Source organism: Portunus trituberculatus, chromosome 40, assembly GCF_017591435.1.
Source record: "Portunus trituberculatus isolate SZX2019 chromosome 40, ASM1759143v1, whole genome shotgun sequence".
Taxonomy (NCBI): domain Eukaryota; kingdom Metazoa; phylum Arthropoda; class Malacostraca; order Decapoda; family Portunidae; genus Portunus; species Portunus trituberculatus.
In genome coordinates, this window is record NC_059294.1 from 4,675,001 (window position 1) to 4,697,653 (window position 22,653).

The 22,653-nt window shown below is 41.3% G+C and overlaps 1 protein-coding gene across 9 annotated transcripts in view; it reads left to right on the plus strand.

The window, feature by feature from the left end:
• The window catches only part of LOC123516108 (tensin-1-like), a 400,888-nt gene that overhangs the window by 290,817 nt on the left and 87,418 nt on the right, over positions 1–22,653 (plus strand). For 7 of the 9 annotated variants that reach the window (XM_045275202.1, XM_045275203.1, XM_045275209.1 and 4 more), the window contains one exon: positions 8,934–8,978. The exons of the other annotated variants lie outside the window; for them this stretch is intronic. In XM_045275202.1, coding sequence (XP_045131137.1) covers positions 8,934–8,978 — 45 coding nt within the window. The remainder of the gene's footprint in view (positions 1–8,933; positions 8,979–22,653) is intronic. 9 annotated transcript variants of the gene reach the window in all.

The following is a 22,653-nucleotide window of genomic DNA, read 5'->3' on the forward strand; positions in this document are numbered from 1 at the left end:
CTGCTGAACCCAGGCAGTGGGGGAGCATCCGCTGAGGAAGTGAAACCCGTACTTGTCGAATTCTTTCCTCGCTCAGTATCAAATCAAGGAAGAAATGTGTAAAGATTATGTGAATCGATGAGAAGTAACGTGAAGGAAAATATAAAAAGCATTAAAAAGGAGAGAGAGAGAGAGAGAGAGAGAGAGAGAGAGAGAGAGAGAGAGAGAGAGAGAGAGAGAGAGTACAGGGAAGGGAGAAGATGGAAGCATTGGCACTTTGACCCTGTCTGGAATGCTGCCTCTTCTTCGCTATTCTTCCTCCATCCTTATCTTCTTCCTCCCACTCTTTTTTTTCCTCCAACAACTCCTCCTTCCTCTCTTTTAGCACTCGTGGTTTCTACTCTTTCACTTTTCACTCATTTTCTGCTTTCCAGCCCATCTTGGTCTTGGTGAGTAAGAATGTAACGAAGATATTTGATAATGATCCTTAGTTCGATTATTTAAAGATCAATATGTATTAACTCACCTTTTATTGCTAATAATGTTGGTGCCGATGATGTTTATGTACAATAAAAGCGGCTGTATAATTCCTGCAGGTACAAATTGCAGAAGCATCGAACTCAATACTAATATATTTTTATGGAATATATTGCATTTTCCTTTGTACTTATCTCGACTTTTCCCTCTCGTTATTGGAGTGTGATTATGAATATCAGCCATGTTCTGTGTTTGTTTATGGTATTCATCTTTATGTAGATACTGTAATGTCATATTTAGTGCCGTGATATAAGTCGTCATTTAGATAGAAACAGGTAAGAGAGAGTCGTAATATTTTTTGCTTATGTCACAAAGAAGAAAGAACGAAATTGAAGTGGAGAGAGAGAGAGAGAGAGAGAGAGAGAGAGAGAGAGAGAGAGAGAGAGAGAGATGCAGACAATCAAATAGACATGCAGACAGACAGACAGAAAGAGGCAGAAAAGACAGGCAGGCAGAGGGCGGAGGAGGAGGCGAAGCTATTAAACCTCCGTTGACAACTGTGACCACCTGTCCTCCATCAGTAACAAATTGCCGACCGCACCACCACGGCCCAAGACCAGAACTTAAACCATGAAGACGAAGATCCCGGTCTATGAGCCCTCCGTCTCGCCCGTGTGGAGGCCGGGAGGGAGGCCGGTGTGTCGCGCAGGGCCACAATTAGCGTGGAATGCTGTACTCTTGACTCTGGCGGCGCCCCGAACCATCGTCTGGTCAATAATACTCCGACATCCCGATATCTGGTCTTGTTTTCGTCTGAATATGTCCACTGGGTTGATGTTTTGGTTGTTTATATCAGTTTGTCGTCTTGCAAAAGCAGTGGCATCGAAACGAGCACAAAAAAATCGGAAGAAGAAAGAAAATATGTATTCAAGAAAAAGAAAAGCAGCAACCAGAAACACAGGAGGCTTGAAGTGAAAGGTAGGAGCGAGGGCACGGAAACATGTCTGGGGCGGGAATTATGTGAGAACGCTGTGCGTAGTCAAGAAGATAATGGACTATAAAAAGAAATATTTTGAATATATTTTATATATATATATATATATATATATATATATATATATATATATATATATATATATATATATATATATATATATATATATATATATATATATATATATATATATATATATATTATTTATTTTTATTTATTTGTTTATTTAGCTATTTATTTATTGTGTAGATGGGTGGATGTAGTGAATCAGTGTGTGTGTGTATTTCTGTACACAACGTGCGTACTATTATTATTATTTTTTCTATCATTACTAAGAAGAAAGGGAAGCCTACAGAGCCTACCAGGATCAGTAGCGGCTGAAAAATCTCTGAAACATGATGTTAATTAATTGATAACGAGCACACACCCACACACGCACGTATGCACACACACACACACACACACACACACACACACACACACACACACACACACACACACAGAGAGAGAGAGAGAGAGAGAGAGAGAGAGAGAGAGAGAGAGAGAGGTGATTTAATGATCAAATAATTAATTTGCCGATTGCTGGATGAACTGATTTATTGATGGAGTGATTAACTGACACATAGATAAGAATTGTATAAGATCAAAGTAATAATCCACAGACAAGGCAAGATGTCTGTGTACTCAGTCATTAAGAGGGTGCGGGTGGCGGGCCTCCTGCAGCAGCGGCACCCAGAGTCCTGAGCGCCTGCCAGCACTCTCGTATCTCGGCGGAGGGACAGTTTTATTGACCCTGCCCGACGCATCCTCTTCGAGACGGGGGCAGAATGTCGACTGTCAGGTGGCTATCAAAGGGAATAAATTTGATATCAAAGTGGGAGCGGCCGTTTTAGGGTGGGGTGAACATGCGGGACTAGTCCAGGCCGCGATAGCACCTCCACGCCCGCCAGGCACTTCCCCTCAGGATCATCTGTATTTTCCGTTTGTCTTTACATTCCGTAGAATTTTCGAAGATTTTAAGATTTTCTCAGATAATTGCTGTGGTTAGATAAGACTACTTAACGGGACAGATATTTCCTGATTTCCTTGATAGTATTGGTATTGGAGATGTGTGTGTGTGTGATATCCAAGTATGTGAATGTCTACACATTTTAAGTATTACAAGAAAAGATGCTGGGATAACTGTCTTACTCCTCGCGTGGGGATCGGTTGGGTATTTTGCTAGCGGCCATGTCGAAAGAAAGCAGTTATCTGAGGAATCGAATTCACAGTAATTAAGGTCTTGAACTGAGCGGCCCTCCCATAACAAAGAAGGGAGCATTGCCAACGCTGGGAGGGAGACAGAGACCATGAAAGCCAGCACCATCTTTTACATTTTTTCACGCACAGATGCACAAGAACTTCACGTAAACATCGCCTTTCACTTCAAACTTTATCTTATCACATTTGCGAGCTTTCTCATATAAATAAAAGTAAAATAAGTAAAGAAAAATCAACCGGTCTTTTCCCACTTGGTAGTGCTTCCAGAAATCTGAACCTCCCGTGACGTCACAGCTTTTCTTGAGCCTATGGTCCGCCGCCCATTGGTTTTGACATCCCTACCACCATCTACAACCACCAAGAGCTTACCTGAACCATCGCTTCTAAGCCTGCCGACGCGCTGACAGCCTCTTTAAAGTTCACGCTGGAGACTCATCTATTCTTTAAAAAATTGCGTCATTCGTTACGGTTTGAGTTGCCGTGCTTGGTATGGGTTATATTTGCTATGTTTCTTTTTTCGGGTATTTATAAGTAGAGACACTGCTGGAAAAGGTGAGGGGGTTCTAGCATGTACTTTTCACGTCACGTCTGTATCGCATCCATATTGAAATGAAGGGATCATGCATGCACTACCTGACTCCCACCCCCAAAAGATTTCCTTCAGGTATTTCCCCCACCTTTCCCCCGACACACCTGCCTCCACACCTGATCCCACACCTGTCCTACACTTGCCTACACCACGAGTTGTACACCATAACCAGCATCAACCGGCCACACCGCCTGCCCTTACCAACCGCTGCGGGGAGGGCGGGGAGTGACTACGGTGTGCAGTGTTAGGTTTCTCCCGTGGAATGTCGAGAGAGAGAGAGAGAGAGAGAGAGTGTGTGTGTGTGTCTGTGTGTGTGTGTGTGTGTGTGTGTGTGTGTGTGTGTGTGTGTGTTTGTGTGTGTGCAGAGTTAATTCGGTTTGTATGACTATTCATTACATTTCTTCTATTTTTTTTTTCTATCTTACTCCTCCTCCTTCTTGTTCGTACTGCTTTTGTTTGTTTATTTTTTATTGTTGTTGTTGTTGTTGTCGTCGTCATTTCATCTATTCGTTCGTTAAATTCCGTTGTCCTCTTTCTCCTTTCCTCTCTTTCGTGATTACCTTCTTCATTTTACTCTTGTTCTTGTTCCCCGTCTTTCTATCGTCTACATCCTTATTGATTTCTTTCCCACAGCACAATAATTTCAGTCGTAACTTTTATATTAGGCGAATAAAGAGGATGAGGAAAAAGGGACGTTAAATATAAATACGTGATGAAAGGGAAGGATGAAAGAAAGAAAAAAAAAGCGTACGGTAAATTTCTATTGAGTGAATAATGAAGGACAAGGAAAAGGAGACAGCAGGGGAAAAAGACGTGAAAAGAGTGTGAAGAATGAATGAAGGAGAAAAATGCAATAACGAAGCCCAAAAAGTAGTGAAAAATTATGCGAACATTGCCTACCATATTAGCTGGTTGAAAGTGACACGAGGGAAACAACACTTCTGGCACAAATACTATTGAAAAAAAAAAAATCTAACCTTATATAAACTCTGAATAAATTAAAATGCAAAATAGTGCCAGATTTTTTATTTTTCTTCATATTTCTATTTTTTTTTTTTTTTTTTTTTTTTTTACATAAGGAGTTAACATTTTCTGTAGTCTATTTTTTTTCTTTTATTCGTTCCATTCATACCTTTCTTACACCAGTTTAATTTTCCCAGTAGAATACACATTAACTCCCTCACTACCAGTTGTCAATTCGCGCTCTCAACATCAACAAAGATTATAAGTTCCACGAAAGATCTCCTGCTGTGTTCACCATCAGCGCCCTTGTAGATTGCTATGATGGCTGCGTGAGGGAACAATGGGAGGCCGAAAAGATTGTACTAGTAGGAGAAATGAAATCAGTGTTAGTAGTACAGTAGCTGTTGTAGAAGAGGAGGAAGATAGAAGGAGAAAGAAAAAGAGGAGGGAAGGATGAAGAAGTGAAAGGAGGAGGAAGAGGAAGAGAAACAGGAAATGGAAGTGGAAGAGGAGGAGGAGGAGTGTTGATGGTTGCAGTGGAAACTCTAATAATGAGTGGGAATGCTGGTAAGACAGTGGGGGTTTGTATTACATCAGGTGATATTGCTCTCGAACACACACACACACACACACACACACACACACACACACACACACACACACACACACACACACACACACACACACACACACAGAGCACAGAACACAAAAGAGAACGTTGATAAGATCGTTGTGTAAATATACAGAAGCTTATATATGGAAGCCACCTTATGTGCAATTCATATATTCATAAATGTATCTTGACTGGGTGTGCAGCAACTCGCATTTAAGGCGATTCAAGTACGTATGCATCCTTCACAAAGATCACTGGAAGCCCACGCGTTGATGATAAGAAGCTGCACCTCTCGCTGGCCTATAAGAAGCAATAGAAAGACAGAAAGAAAGGATGGAAGGAGAATATAATACAATAAGAGGAATAAAGAGATGAGAAACGAAAAAAAAAATATGAATAAAAAAAGCATGGAAGAAAGACTTGATAAAAAAAAAAGTATAGTTAAGCAAAATTGCAGCTTAGGTTGAGTGTGCAGTTCACTTGGAGAGGAAGAACTGTGTGCAGAAAAAGTGCAAAAAGTACAACCACAAAAGAATAGTAGTCACAAAATTATATTCAAAGAAACAATGAAGATGAGAGAGAGAGAGAGAAACAGAGAGAGAGAGAGAGAGAGAGAGAGTTCAGTACAGTAAATGTTGCGATATGATTATTATTACTCGGAATTACTTATATAATAGTGGCAATAAAAAAACGAAGAAGATGGGAGTAAGTCATAGGAGGAGGGGAAGGAAGTGAAGGGGTGTGGCCAGTATCGGAACATATATCTTATCGTGACGTAAGGGAAGCTGTAAACTTCTTGACAGAGAGCCACAGAGCACGGGAGATTGGGGAGAAGCGGATGAGTGAAGAGGAAAAAAAGAAAAGGGGGAGGGAGACGAGAAGAGAGTCCAGAGAGAGGTGGAAAAAAAAAAAAAGAGCGAGACGAGAAGAGAGAGCAGAGAGAAGCGAAGAGAAGAGGGCAAAAGAGGGAGAAAGGAAGAGAAAAATTGGAGAGAACGTAGAGAGAAGTGGAAAAAAGAAAGAGATGATAAGATAGAGTACAGAGAAACCGAGAAAAAAGGAAAAGGAGGGAGACAAGAAGAAAAAACTGGAGAGAAGCAGAGAAAAGAAGGAAAAATGAGGGAGACGAAAAGATAGACTAGAGAGAAGTGGAGAGAAAAGGGAAAAAAGATGGAGACAAGGAAAAGAAAATATGGAGAGAAGCAGAGGAGAGGGAAAAGGAGGTAGACGGGAAGAGAGAGTTTAGAGAAGCAGAAGAAAAAAACAGGAAAAAAAGAGATACACAAGAAGGAGAGAAACTTGAAAGAAGAAAAAGGAAAATGAGGGAGACGACTAGAAAGAGTGGAACGAGACGTAGATTAGAAATAAAAACGATGGAGACAAGGAAGAGAAAACTGAAGAGGAGTAGAGAGGAGAGGAAAAGAAGAAGACGTTTAGATGAGCTGAGAGAAGAGAGGAAAAAAAAAACAGGAAAACGAAGAGAGAGAGAGAGAGAGAGAGAGAGAGAGAGAGAGAGAGAGACTAGCAGAGGAGAGAAATTAAAGGAGCATACCACTGGAGGATTTTCAGAGGAAGGAATCTTGGGAGAAGGAATCGAAAAGGCGCGAGGGGAGAGGGAGACAAGGGCACGGAACAGAGGTAGGATTAAGTTTCCAGCGCTTCGTGTTTTGTGTTGTGTAGAGCGTGAGTGGGAAGAATGGTGACTGAGGGAGTGGTTGTAGTCGCTATTTGTTGTATACGTGTGGAATATTGTGAAGTACGAGTATCAAAGTGTGTTGGAGTCAAGAAAAATATATAAGGTATTACTCATTATTGAGGTTCAGACACATGCCTCTTATCTACACTGGTAGTCATTGCCACCAGTCATAACCTGCCACATTCGCCCGCACTGTGTTTAGTATCTTCTCTCTGTCTTAAGCCCTCTGATTTATTGAGAGCCTATTAATTATCAGTTATTTTGTGAGATTACTCATTTGCTACATAAGGGTCGGGGACATGCTGCGGCTTTATATAGTCATTGTCAACAGTCTTAACCTGCCACGCTTACTCCCTTTGTGTTCAACATTTTCTCTTTGTCTCAAGTTCTCTGATTTCTTGAGAACCTATTAATTATAATCATCAGGTCCCGATTTCTTGAGAACCTATTAATTATCAGGTCCCGTTACTACAGCATCAGCAGACCAGAAGACTTACAAATGAAGAGAAATATAATGTTCAGTGGAAGCAAATGCACAAACTTATTGATCTTTGACCTTAACTGTGCAGTTATGTATGCGAGTCTATCACTATTCTGGAATATAGTAGTGTATTAGATTCCTATCGCTTAGTGGCTCCTTCATTAAAAAGTGAAGGAAAAGAGAATGAGGGATTGAGTTCTTTTATAAGATTATTAAGGTAGAATGAACGTGGTTTCTATCCTTTGTACTCAACGCCTTAATAAGATTGCCAGTTTCATGCTTTGTGTGTGTGTGTGTGTGTGTGTGTGTGTGTGTGTGTGTGTGTGTGTGTGTGTGTGTGTGTGTGTGTGTGTGTGTGTGTGTGTGTGTGTGTGTATGTGTGTGTGTGTGTGTATGTGCGTGTGTGTCTGCGTGCATCCTTTCATGCATGGCTTGTTGTGTACTCCTAGCTCCACTGGTCTAACCTTACACTTTCACCCCTTCCCACTCATGCACTCTTATAGTTTTTTGTAATCTTTTATTCTCTCACTTCTGAATGACCTTTCCTCTTTGTTAACGCATTTGGGTTTGATTTTTGCGCCGTCCTCATGCGCTATTTTTCAAGCTATTCTAACAATGCACATTTAATTTCCATGATAATAAAAATTAATCACGAAAAGTAAGATTATAGGCACCACAAGCTGAGCATATATACTGGTTTGTGAAGCTACTTGTACATGCATCACTTTTTCCCCTTCCCAAGGCCCTAAAGGTTCAAAGGCCAAGGATAAAGGCAGTCAGGCAGCCATCCTTCTCTCCCCACCCAAACCCATTGCTAGGATTTAAGAAAAAGAAAAGTTAGTATAGTTCCTTAGTCGTGTGTGTGTGTGTGTGTGTGTGTGTGTGTGTGTGTGTGTGTGTGCGCGCAAGTTAGCAGTCCTACACGCCCTCTTTTAGGAGCCTGACCTTGTTCTCCTGCCTTTGTTCTAGTCACGTTCATGTTGCACAAGCGACATGTGTTGTGTGACCTCTCCTCGGTGGGGTCGCGTAGGTCATAACAAAGGGAAAGCAGGAGCATGGATGGTAGCCTTATACCTTTATATCAAGAGTTTACCATTAGTGATCAAAACAGTGTAGCAGTAGTAGTAGTAGTAGTAGTAGTAGTAGTAGTGGTGGTGGTGGTGGTGGTCGTGTAATGCAGTAATAACAACGACGGCAACAGCACCAACAAGTACAAGGAGCTCCCATAATCTTCCCCTCATTTCTGTCGTCTTATTTCATCCCTCTCTCTATCTTGATCTCTATCTTCTTTGTCTTCCTTTGCCATTCATCTATTCCCTTTCTGTTGCTTCAATTGTCCATACGTTGTCCATTTACTGGATAGCCTGTTGCACCCACCTTCGCCTTTCTTTTCTTTTAATTGTAGTGATATATCCAAATTTGGTCAGGTCTTTAAGTCATGATGTTCTGTTCTTATCTCTCCATGTTGAGCCGAACATTATTATTCCCTTCATTCCTCTTTCGGAAATGTAAAGTTTTTGTTCCTGGTCTTTCATAAGCACTCATATGTCTGGGTTAGAATGTGCTGCTCGTGTACTTTCTCCTTAGAGATTACTTTTGGAAGATTAGTTTTCGTAAGACTGTTTTTTTTTTATCTTCACTGAAAATTGTTAATCATTTCGTACAGTCGTTTTCCTTTACGTTTATTTATATTTCTTCTTTCAATCTGAACTACCGTATAAGTATTCACAATTTTTTATTGTTTCGTGTTTTATTGTAATTGCATTATTGTAGTAAATAGTCTTTATTTTCTTCACATTTATTTTCTTATTGTTATTATGTTGAGTGCAAACAGCCGTTGCATACTGAAGGAGTGACTTAGAGTTATGTTTTCTTTTACAGGTAAGAATGAATCGACAGAGAAGGAAACCAAAACGCCAGCTGGTGGTGAGTAGATAGTAGTTATTCCTGATTATGAAGTTTGTACAAACCACTTAAAAACTTATTCTATTTAGCACATCATGTCATTACCCTCCCATAGACAACCGTACGCCAAGGAACACTATACCACATCAGTTACAGAGGCACACCACTCCACACAGCCACAGAGATCAATGTGTATAGTCACGATCAGACGTCAAGTAACACCACACACTCCCTCCACTTGTGCTTAGTGTTCCCCTATCCTTGACCTCTCTAATCTGCCGACAATCTCACGTTACCCGAGACCAGATATGAGTGAGATCAGAAAACTTACAAATGAAGGAAGATAAACACGTTGGAAGGGAGAGCATCAGGTGATGTACTTGACTGTTGACCATGAGTGTACGTACTTTATCCCCTTCTGTTCGTGCATCCTCACTCTCTCCTTTCATAATGTCTCACCACACACACACACACACACACACACACACACACACACACACACACACACACACACACACACACACACACACACACACACACACACACACACACACACACACACACACATTACAAACCGCAGCAATTTATTTTCTCCTTACGTGTTTGTGGTTACTCATTTATTCGTCTATCTAATTAATTGTCTGTGCGTTTTTTTTAGTATGCCTCTGAACGCGGATCTATATGTTATGTTTTTTTTCTCTCTCTCTCTCTCTCTCTCTCTCTCTCTCTCTCTCTCTGGGCAACAAAATCCCCATGAAGAATTCAGATTTGTCCTCCCTGACAGTTGAAACATGCACTTATCCTCCTCCTCCTCCTCCTCCTCCTCCTCCTCCTCCTCCTCCTCCTCCTACCCTGTTCACTCACCATCACACCCACGCCATTAGGGGACTAAGAAGGGGAGGATATAGAAGGAGATGGGAGGAAAGTGAAGGGGACGGGTGGGGTAGAGGTCCAGGGTTCCTGAAACGAGATGGTTAATTACCGGTGTTGACACGTGGTGGTTACCGTGAGGGTCTGCTCTCCTCCCCCCGGCGGCAAGACAAAGGAATGGAGGTGGAGGCTGGTGGTCAGGGATGTCCTGTCACTTTATATCTGTCGCTTTCAGAATCTTGTCCCGAAAACTCGAGTAAACGTAACGTGAATTTAAACAGTCTTATTTTCACTCTCGCTTTTTTGTTTCACTGCGGTGTAGTTTTTTACGTTAACTTTTTTTATTTATTTTTTTTACTTTTGTATTTTAGAATATTAAGTTCAATCCAGTAAACGGTAAAGGTTGTTATAATAGCACTAGAGTCTGAAAGAATTAACTGATTCTTTTCTGAAAAGTAGCTTCATTCGTTGATTGTCTATCCAACCGGAGCTTTTTCTATCATATTTTGAAACTTGAAGCTGGATAAATATTTCATCCCGTTTTCTGATATGATTGTGTCATAAATGTATGCGTTCTACTTTTTCCTTACTTTTCACACACTTCATCATAATCGCCAGCAAGATTTCCGTGTAAAACTCATTGTCTCATTGTCTTGGTGGCTGTATGATTGCGTTTACTTCTGATTGATTGCCTTTGCTTTCTGTAGGACTGAGTGAAGCAGTGGTAGGAGATAATAATCAATAAGGTAAAATTATTAGGAAGCTGAATTACAATACTTGAAAGCTGTTTTCCATCAAAATATTGATTTTAGCTTTTCAAGTTAGAAAGAAAAAAAAAAAATTTTTCTTCATTACGTTATTCAAACAGGAGAACCACGAAGTTCAAGGTCATTTTCAATTTGAATAACTAAAAGAGAGAGAGAGAGAGAGAGAGAGAGAGATTGAAACCTAAAACATTTTTAGTGCACTAATTAAGAGAGAGGCGTTGAAAAAAAAAATGTCTTTTGTCATTATGTCATCTAAACTTTTTTCCCTTCCATCAACTAACAAGACCAACAAGGATGAAATTCTCTGAGGTACCTGGGCCATCTCAGGTATTTGATGTTAACCTGGAAATTCAATCCATCTCCTCTCCAGATTTTTAGGTGATGGTCGCATTTTCCTCGTACTAATCGGAAAGGGAAGCCGATATAATCTTAGATCTAATTTACGGGACAGACCACCTAGTTTGTACCCAAAGATTTATGATTTTGTTTTACTTCAGGTGTAAATTTCTCTCTTTCTAACCCTCAAGCCGATTCATTTTTGGTATATCATTATTTCTTACTTTACTTGTTACTTTATTTATCATTTACATCCCCAAGACGATTCCGTGTGAATTTCCTACGATTTTATGTTATTCAAGATATATACTTCTCTTCTTAATTCATTACATTTCTTTTCACATTTCAGAACGATTCAGTGTAATTTTTCATCATTTTAGGCTCATGATTATTTCTGTCTAGCTCATTTCATTTCTTATTCACATGCCAAGAAGATCCGGTGGCCTGCCTCGTGGTGGTGTTGGGTTTCCTATGAAGCAACTAGACTTGTATACCGCAGCCACCATGAGAAAGTAATATTAACTGTTCACACATGCGGGAGTGTGTGTGTGTGTGTGTGTGTGTGTGTGTGTGTGTGTGTGTGTGTGTGTGTGTGTGTGTGAGTGGAGGAAGCATTGTATTGTGAGAAGTGAAATTCTAGCATCGAGGGAACGTTGAACATGTGTGCTGAATGCGCCTCGTTTCCCTTCCCCCTCCTCCTCCTTCCTATTCTCCCTCTCATTTCCTACTGCCCTCATTCCTCTTCCTCCTTCTTCTCCTCCTCCTCATTTTCCTCTTCCTCCTCCTCTTCCTTTTCTTTTTTCTGCTCTTCTTCTTCCTCCTCCTCCTCCCCCTCTTCCTCCTCCTCCTCCTCATCATCATCATCCTACTTTTCTCACTTAACTCTTTGTCTTGTTTGTTGTTGTAACCCAATAATGCGTCCTGCGTTTCTAACCTTTAAGATATTAGGTTTTACTGTGATAATTGTAGAACGAAGAATGTTGAATTAAAAGTGTGACATATACTTGAAAAAAAGTCTATGCAGTTTTTTTTTTTTTCTTCCTATTTGATACACCGTTCCTTGATTACAAACTATTTGGACATTTTTTTTTCAATAGTTATATATAAACATTGTACTAAAAAGAAATTGAAAAATCTGCTCTTCTAATCGCTTTAGTATTTCCTTTTTCTTGTTAGTTCCTGTAAAGATTCTGTACGGTGCCTTTAAAGCTGCTTTATTGCGTGTCGCGTTGAAAAAGTTGAATAGGACTTAATTTCTCTTCACTAGTGTGGTTGGGATGTTGTCACTTGGCACGCTTTAATGTGTTAGTACGGCATGGGTAGTTGGCTCTAGTTCAACACTTTTGTAAGTAGAAGCATTTAAAAGTTGCATTTATAAAAAAAAATGTATTCACTTTCCAGATAGCAGTTTGTTCTCTTTCACTAATGAGGTGTTGTTGGAGTTGTCTCGCGAATGTGTTGCAGGGTCAACAGGCTCTAATTTGTTGGTATTTCATGGGCACTTGGCTTCACGGCTACTATGAATCTCTGAGTACTGCAGAAGAGCTGAACCAAAAAAGACACATTTCAAAAACACGTATTCTCTTACTTTTAGAACAGGACTTGCTTTCCTTTCTGTGGTGTGTTGGTGTTGCCTAGCGAGGGTGGCGCAGGGTCCTCAGGCTGTAATTTGCCAGTACATCATGGGCAGTAATGAGGGAGACGCTGGACGGCCACTCTGTCACCGGCCTGGGAGAGGAGCCAGGGAGCTTTGTCATTAGATTAAATATGATTGTATGGAATTAACACCCTAATTTGCCTGCCTGGAGTTTCTCACTTGTCGGAGATGATAGTGATTCATGATGGTTGAACTGCGGGTTGCTGGAACATTAGTTGGTGTTGCCTTTGCCACCGCTGTCTCCTTACTGGTGCTAGTGAAGCAAGATAAGGACTCCTATTCTGAGACGCTTTGCTCTCACATTCCGACTACTTTAAGAAAAAATTAAAATTATTAGTCAGGTTCTTAAGAATTTTTTTTTATATATATAAAAATCTTGTTGATTTGTTATTAAAACTGAAGATATCTTAACACACCATATCACTTTAAGTAGAACCTTCGAATTTAATGATGTTGCAGCTCAGAAGCGTTTCAGAGTATTGTTCAAAGTTTGGATTGCTCTTACTTTGAAAGTGTAATTGATAAGTCAGTATAGAATGGCGTAGATGACCAGGTAGTCACTTTTTGAAAAGTAGACTCTTTACGAGTAAAAGATTAAAAACTAAATCCTCAGAGAAAATGTTGCCAAATGAACATTCTCAAAAGAAATAAACAGTAAAATGATTTTCGGTTCATTAGTAAGGTGGGTAGTAAAGAGAGAGAGAATGCAGAACTTGTACATCTTAGCCGCTGGAAGAATTAGTGAAGAGGAGGCGAAGTTACCAAGTCTCAAAAAATAGTAATTATGGAAATAACCAGACAGGAAGGCAGGACATGTAACATTGAAAAGGAATGTGAGTTAGTCTGTTAAGAGAGAATCCACGAAGCTAATTTCTTTTGCTCAGCTCTGCTTAATAGAAATAAGTGATTGAAGCCTCCAGCACATGTGAGATACAAGTATTCCTTTACTATAGTGACTCAGATTCCTTCTTCAGTAAACTTGTCCGACATAAAGAATAATAACGAAAACAGCACCGGACTTCACAATATGGAGGGGAAGGTTACTTAGGGAAACGTTGTCTAAACGATGCTATTGATTGTAATAAGGACACACTCATCCCCCCGCACACACACACACAGTAATGGTCTCAGTATTGATACATACAGTTATTACACATATCTATCTCTCCTTCAGCCTTTCTTGTTCCTTTTCGTGACATATCATAATGGTGTGGTTTGTGTTCACTACCTACTGTCAAGGCTGCTGGTCTCTGGATCACACTGTTGTTGGCACATTGGCGTTAGCGTTTCCATTACATCTGCTCTCTTTTCCCTGTGCTATATGAAGCGAAAATTAATCCTAAGATAATTTCCTGTTACAAACTACTTCTGCCAACATTTTTTTCTGGATCCTGACTTTTTTTTTTTTTTTTCATTCGTATGTGAAATCTTTTACTTGTAGTGCCGAAATATTCTCGTTCTGTCCTACTCTGAATCAACTCTGTAAACCATTCCTTACCAACTTATTATATTCTCTACTTCCCACTTTACATCCCACATCTCTGGCCTCGTTGTACCTTCCCCCCCTTTCTTGCTTCTCGTATCATCACTTGTATCTACCATCCCTCCTCTTTCTCTCTCACTCTTCTCTCTAAGGCAATCTTCCATTTCTATCATGCATCAATGTCTGGTTCCACATTTCTCACCTCGTTCCTCCCTCACTTCCTCGATTCTTTACTGCTCCTTGGCCCTCTTTTCGACACCTGGTCACTTTCCTCCTACCTAACCCTTGTACCACCATCTAGCCCCTTCATCACTGACTGGGGCCTTCCTCTCCCTCCTCTCCTTTCATCAACACCTACCCCTCACTCACAACCCTGGCCCTCCATCACTGCCCATCCCCCTGCTCCATCAGGCCCCTCCATCATTATACTCGAAATGGACCTTCACCTTCTCTCCACCTGGATGCTGGCGCTCCTCCACCTCGGCTCCGTCACTACCTTCTCTCGCACCACAGGCAATCCATCATCGCGCCGGTACTGGCTCCTCCCCAAAGGCGACTCAAAATTCCGGTTTGGGGTTGTGTTGTTACCGGCCTGGGCTCCGCTACTGAGAGAGAGAGAGAGAGAGAGAGAGAGAGAGAGAGAGAGAGAGAGAGAGAGAGAGAGAGAGAGAGAGAGAGAGAGATCATTGTACATGCACAACCACCTAAATTGAAACAATCCATAAAAAAGAAAAGGCTTTATAATGAAATTTAAAGTAAAAGTTATTTACCATAAATAACACCTGTTTAAAGATAAAAAAAAATTCTCGAGAGTAACGTAAATTTTTCTCTATGTATTTTACACAGGTTGGAGGCACAAAAACATTTCATTTGTAATATAATCTTGCGATTTTCTTTCCAGTGCAAAAAAAAAATATATCACAATAAAAGAAAAGAAATATTATCAGTATTGTGCCAAATAAAGAGAGAGAGAGAGAGAGAGAGAGAGAGAGAGAGAGTATTTGGGTTTGGGTTTGGAACTTGACTGAGAAAGAGATGGTAGTGATGACGGTGGTGGTGGTAGATGAAGGTAGGAGGGAAGGAAGGAGCAGGCATGGTGGTGCTGGTGCAGAGGGAGGAAAAAGACTACTCCGTCCGTGCAGAGGTTGGAGCCACTAACTGCAGGTCGCCCCTCGCCTTTAGCACCTCCTCCCCGTGATTACCACCTCCACTGATTGCACGTAGCTGCCACCTTGCAATCTTCGTTCTCCCAATGATTGCGGATCTAGGGGCGCGAGACTGTCGGTTGATGGAATGGCGAGATGCTTTTTTTTTTTCTCTTTTTATTTTTTTTTTCCTTTTTGCGTTAAGGGACGAAGGACGGGACGAGGAAAAGAAACCCGGAAGAAGGAGAGAGAGAGAGAGAGAGAGAGAGAGAGAGAGAGAGAGCACAATAAACAAAAAAAGAAAACGATAATTTTTTTAAGGTAAAATAAGCCGGTATTTAAAAATCTTAATTGAAATTTGCAAGCGTAGAAAATTTTACACCCAATTTTTTAATACCAGTATGAAACAAATGAAGTGGAAGAAAGTAAATGTGGAAAAAAAACCGTTGAAAGAAAGACGAAATGTTGATGAAAGTACAAAGCGATATATAAGTCACTTGATATAAAGCTTTGCATAATGATAGTGTCCTTTTCTCAGCCAACATGTTCCTCCCTCACCACAACGCTGTATAATCAAACAGACGAGTAGAAACTAGAAGGGTCCGTGAAAGATTACATGCTGGAGGGTGAGAGGAGAGTAGAAATTATTATCATCACCATTTTGCTTTTTATTACCATTATATGAGATACCCAGCGGTGCATTTATTAGTGTACTCTGCTCACGTCCATCAGTTTACGAATCTAAACTGTGAGTCACTTGGAGACAATTAGAGTTACCCCCTTTCACACTGTAGCCACTGTTGACCTACCAGGCTATAGGCGTGGGAAAGAACCAATTGTGACCTTGCAATCCTTCCCTGGCATTTCCGCTGGCAACACCACCATACCGTGCTGTATGGGTTAACTTAACGTGCCGCCCCGTCCACGCCTTACCATTAGGGCATTAAGATACGAGTTCTCCCTGCAGTGGGATCGTATAATCATGAGGGCTGACGGATGAATGATAGTATGCGTATAGCTATGATGTTTCAGGGAGTTATGTGCTATGGTTATTCTATATTATTTAAGTTGTGCAGTGCTGTCATGTTGAATGCTAATTTTTTCGTTTTGTCTTACAAGTTTAGCAATCGTTCTCACATGATGTATATGATTTCTTTTTTCTGTATTATTCGTTGGATACAACATGTTCGTGAGAATATATTCTATGATTTAGGAACATTTTCCAGTTATTTGCTGCTTAATATCACGAAAAATAGGAAGGCAAAAGTGAAGCATCTATTTCTAGTTAGAGAAAAAAAATGTAAAATAGTTAGTCTGGCTTATATTAGTGTGTAAGTCCGATAAGTTTAATAACTCATTACTATTCAGGATCTTTTTTTTTGTTAGTTAATATTTTCCTCCCTTGCTTGTCATGTCCAGCTGTTTTCCGTGTTTACATATCAATTACCGGAGAATGTTTATTTTGCATCTAAATATTTTCTCTTGCATTTGCTCTGTTTGCTTTTCCACCCGGTCTGTCATCGCCAGGGCTGTCTTACAGAAGTCAGCATCGTTATCATTATTCTTGTCATTGTAACCATCATCACCTGCTTTCTTTTAGGTTTTTATTCGGTGTGTGTGTGTGTGTGTGTGTGTGTGTGTGTGTGTGTGTGTGTGTGTGTGTGTGTGTGTGTGTGTGTGTGTGTCATTATCACCAATAATATCCTGTTAACTGTTAAACAGTATTCATTATATAGTTCAGAAAATATCTGTAACTGTTCACTGAATTGCCAATTGACATTATAATCAACATATATGCAATGTCCACGTACACACACACACACACACACACACACACACACACACACACACACACACACACACACACACACACACACACACACACACACACACACACCATTACTTTATGTGTAAGGAATTATGTCGGCATTATTGTAATTGCTGCCATGAATCTTCAGTTAATGAATGTATATTACATTTAGCCTTGTCTCCTCTTGTACGCATATCTGCTTTTAAAACACTGTCAAGGACATACCATAACAACAAGCCATGTTTAAATAATATGCTATACTTACCTTTGCTTTGCTTGGCTGTTTTCATTAAATCGTTCTGTGACAATGAATGAATAATATATATCTATATATATATATATATATATATATATATATATATATATATATATATATATATATATATATATATATATATATATATATATATATATATATATATCACTGAATATAGCCAGCACCTGAGCGTACACCAGCCTTGGCATGGCCGAGCAGGAGAAAGGCTGGTTGCTTACGCAAGTCGGACATTCCAGGCGGGCGTCAGAGGGGAGGGGAGGAGAGTGGTTATGGGGAGGATAATAAAGTTAATTGTCTGACCTACGTCTCCCCAGCTACACTCTGACCACTCCCATCTCCGCGCGTGCGTCGGGGCAGGTGGACGTAATAACTATTTTTGCATATGTATGATTTATGCGTCTGGGTTGAGTATCTCGGGCTGGGGTCTAGGGACGGTGTGCTGGGCCTGCCCCTGGCAGCCCCGCAGGGATGTTGCGGTTTTCCTACTAGTCGCCAGGCTGTGGTACTCGTGCCGTGAGAAAAGCAAGGTAAGAGAACAAATGGAGGAAAAATTACAATTTGTATGTAAGAAAAGAAAACAGAAGAATCTGACCATAGGAAATGCATGAAAGTTGTAAGATTCGATAATAGCTGTGTGAAAAAGGACCATGCAGCCCCTTGGTGAAGGCATGGAGCCAAGGTCAGGCACGTAAGGGTGAGACACGTGAGGGAGAGAAGGAGCACTTAGTAAGGGCAGTGGCCGCAGGGTGATGTATGAGGCCACCACACACGCAAGCCTCTGCTGGGTGTTCTAGGAACTTCCGTGGGAAGGATGAGAGACATTCCGGGTTACTTGTGCCCCAGACGCCACCCAGACCCTCGCGTGTGCCGCCCCGGTGGCTTCCTCACGCAGTAATCAAAGGTTCCAGCAGCGGCACCGTCACGCCATGCCTGGCAGTGCGGCACTCGGCCAGGACAAGGAATGTCATTTTACTTCACATTCCTTGTTACACTATCTTCTCTTACAATAGTTTACTTTGATTGCAACTATGAAAATAAAATCAAGATGTCAATTGGCTTTAGCTAATCTGTAGCAGTTATTGTATGCATTACAGCAATTTCTTGGCATGTAACAAAAGTTTACAAATTTTCGAGATGTAAATAAGTGATCTAAAAAAAAATAATAATAGATAAAACTTCACCTGCTGGCAGCTAAGTAGCACACCCACGTATGCTGCATGAGGCAGTGGCGGCCTTGACCACATTAACTTTCCTGCTGTATGGCGCCTTAAATATGCCTGCGGGTATGTCCATGTGCGTGTCTGACTGTCAATAATTTGAAAGCCTGCAAGGTCACCATTTGTCTGTTGAGTGCAATTACTGCCATTCAAATCACTAGAGAGACAGAGAGTCTTGCCTGTGGAGATGACCAGCCACGCCCCGAGAAACTGGGTACCAAGGCGTTCTGGGTTCTTCTTCCATTCTTCCATTCTTCCTTTCCCTCCTTCCCCCTCCCTCTTCCCCGCCGAGGCCGAGTTGGGCGCCTAGGTACTCGTAACCACCAGACTGACAAGATTGAGGGAGGTTGTCACTCCTTAAATCTACCCAGTGTTGGAAATCCTTATATTTTTCTCTCAATGATGAAACCCAAGGAAGAAAATGTAGGAGTTCGATAAGAGGAAGGAAGGAAAGGAATAGTAGGAGGAAAGAAAGTAAATAGAGGGTCAGAGGGGTGATAGGTACTGAGGCGGCGAGGGAAGGGAGGACTGGAGGAGCTGATGATAGAGCAAGCATACTGACTGATGTGTAGTGTCTTGCTATGTGGAATGTTGCAGGCATTAACACGATGGCAAAACATTCCTCGTGGCCTCTTCGGACGCACCAGGGTGGGGCTAAATATTACGAAGCCTGACGCAGCGGAAATTCCTTCGGGGTTTTCTTACGTGCATTAAAAGTAGGGACAGACTTGCACCAGTTCCTCTTTCTCACTCTCCTGTTCTTTCTTCTCCTCACCCGTCATGTTTCTTCCTACACGCAGTCCTAATTCATGTAAGTTAAATCAAATCATGAGCCGAGAACCGCAAATTGTTCTAACCCCTTCAGTACCATGACACGTTTTTATATTCATTCTGCTTGCTATTTGGGGATTTTAAACAGCGTCAGAAACTTATGTGCAGGGATTAGAATAGTGAAGACTCTGGTCATTAAACTTCTGACCTCCATAGACTCTTCCTGATGTAAATAAAATTGTCTAATCATCCCCAAAACTTAAGGTAAAAATACGCCCCAGTACTGAAAGGGTTAATATAAATATGTATGTACGTGCTAGTCATTATTTCTTTTTCCAGCCTTTTTATTTACTTTATGACAGTAAACCTTCTTCCCTCACCAGTATAGCATGCGGAGAAGTATTTGCGACAGACAAGAATTTTCGTCTATTAATCTTGAAGTCTCTCTCTCTCTCTCTCTCTCTCTCTCTCTCTCTCTCTCTCTCTCTCTCTCTCTCTCTCTCTCTCTCTCTCTCTCTCTCTCTCTACGGCGAAGTTATCTTTCTGCACCAAACGAGAGAGAGAGAGAGAGAGAGAGAGAGAGAGATAATGTACTTCTCTCTTCTACGACTCAAAACACAATGTTGGAAAATTCATATTCACCACTGCTTTCTTCGATTCATTTTTTTCAGTGTAGTATTTTCACTTGGTTTTCCTCCTTCATTCATCCTGAGGGGAGCATCAAGATGCAACAGGAATTAAATAACTTGCATTTGTTATAGTTTCTTCCTCTATTTCAGGCTCTGAGTTTAAGGTTCTTTTTTCCTGGTTTATTTTGTTGTTTTCGTGCACTCTGTAATTAGAATAAATTGATTGGAGAAGGAGGAAAAAAGTTAAGCAAGAAATGGATAGAAAGCTGCTCAGAAAAAGAAAAAAAAAAAAGATAAATGGTAGAATGATTAATTATAGACGGAGGCAGACAGGCAAGCAAATTTGGGTAAAGGCAGACATGTAAATAGATTGCTAATTACATACATGCATACATACATACATACATACATACATACTTATATACATACACGCATACATTCTTGCATACAAAATAACAGAAGTAAAAGTAGGTTGGTGTATTTCATGCAGAACTACATATAGACCTGACGGTTTCTTTGCAGCTTTTTTTTTTTTTCTTTTGTAATATCGTAATGTTCGCGCGCGCGCACACACACACACACACACACACACACACACACACACACACACACACACACACACACACACACACACACACACACACACACACACACACACACACACACACACGAACAACAAAAATAATGAAATAATTAGATATATTGCAAACGAGGTAAAAAAGATAAAAAGCAGCAGTAGAGAGAGAGAGAGAGAGAGAGAGAGAGAGAGAGAGAGAGAGAGTAGAACAGATGTGAGCTGAGAACAGAGGCGCCTTGATCCAGACGGTGGAAGGTAGATGTGACCAAAATTACTGTTCTACAATGCGAAGCCAGAGGGTCGTGGGGCACGAGGTTCACTGAACGATGTGGAGCTCGTGGTTCACGGCACTCGGTATGCATGCTGGGCTGAGACGAGATGGGGCGTGGTAAGGTGAGAGCAACTGTGATCATTCTTACTCATCATTTCGCTACTGATCTTGAGAAAAATAACGTCATATGAATATCTACGGAGCAATCTGTAAGGATGTACGGACTGACTGGATGCTGGTTATCTTCGAAATTTGTCCTTTAAGAATCACGTATCTAGGAATGCTTCATTTAAAAGGTAAACGGGTACTGTGTTTAACTTCGTGGTAGTCAGCCAAGCCAGTTCCTGTACCAACACTAATCTGAATTTATCGTGTAAGAATTATGTATCGAGGAATTCCCAGAGTTGTAGATAAACGAACGCTGCATTTGACTTCTTGACAGCCAGTTCTGCTTCGTATCGACGTCAGTTTAGACAGTTTAAGTCCTTTCGAGTAAAACCATGTAATGAATCCGGCGAATACAAATGCATTGTTATCTGGTCCATCATTACGATATAGAGGATTTGCATAGGCCTTAATGTAATTAAACACAGCTAAACAGAAGATTAGATAGGAACCTCAGGTGCAGTGTTTCATCACGATACATAAATCAGATTCTTTTCATTTACTGGCATTTATTCCGTAATCCATGAGTTTTGTATCGTCATTGATGTTTGAACAATGCTTTTCTTTTTATATATATATATGAGTGTATTCAGACTCCTGTACCCACTCCCCACACCACCTACTTACACACGTACACACAAAAAAAAAAAAAAGTGATAAATGTTACAAAAAAAAAAAAACGCGTGGTGTGAAGGAAACAGGTTACGGGGATCAGGACTTGGGGGATAGAAGATCATGACCTGTCTCCTTGTGTGTGTGTGTGTGTGTGTGTGTGTGTGTGTGTGTGTGTGTGTGTGTGTGTGTGTGTGTGTAATTAGCAGGCAAGTTAGAAATTCCAATATTACTGCATTCCTTATTTACCTGGCCAACCTTGTCTTGCGAGTACCAGCGTCTGTGCCTCACCCTCCCTCTCTCGCCCCTCCGTCCCCTGCCTCCTTCCATCTACTCTTCCTGCATTCCGTCCCTACCCACTCCCTCCGCATGCCTACCTACCTACCTGCTTGCCTGGATGCCTGACGCCTTGCAAGTGTGGCCGCCCCGTCTGCGTCAGGTCAGCATGTTCTCGACGACCTCTGAACGGTACACGACTGCTGCTGAGTGAAGGGGAGACCCAGGATATCTTCTGCGTGTAAGGCAATTTGTATATAAATGTGCGTACGCTTGCGGCCTTGCAAACTCTTGCTCTTCTCTCCAATTGTTCAATAACAGAGACTCAAATAAGCATATAATCTGCATGCATGCTGGCGCCTGAGTTCGCGCGTGCACGCACGCACTACACACACACACACACACACACACACACACACACACACACACACACACACACACACACACACACACACACACACACACACACACACACACACACACACACACACACACACGGTAGCTCAGTGGTTAGAGCGCTGGCTTCACAAGCCAGAGGACCGGGGTTCGATTCCCCGGCCGGGTGGAGGTATTTGGGTGTGTCTCCTTCACGTGTAGCCCTGTTCACCTAGCAGTGAGTAGGTACGGGATGTAAATCGAGGAGTTGTGATCTTGTTGTCCCGGTGTGTGGTGTGTGCCTGGTCTCAGGCCTATCCGAAGATCGGAAATAATGAGCTCCGAGCTCGTTCCGTAGGGTAACGTCTGGCTGTCTCGTCAGAGACTGCAGCAGATCAAACAGTGAAACACACACACACACACACACACACACACACACACACACACACACACACACA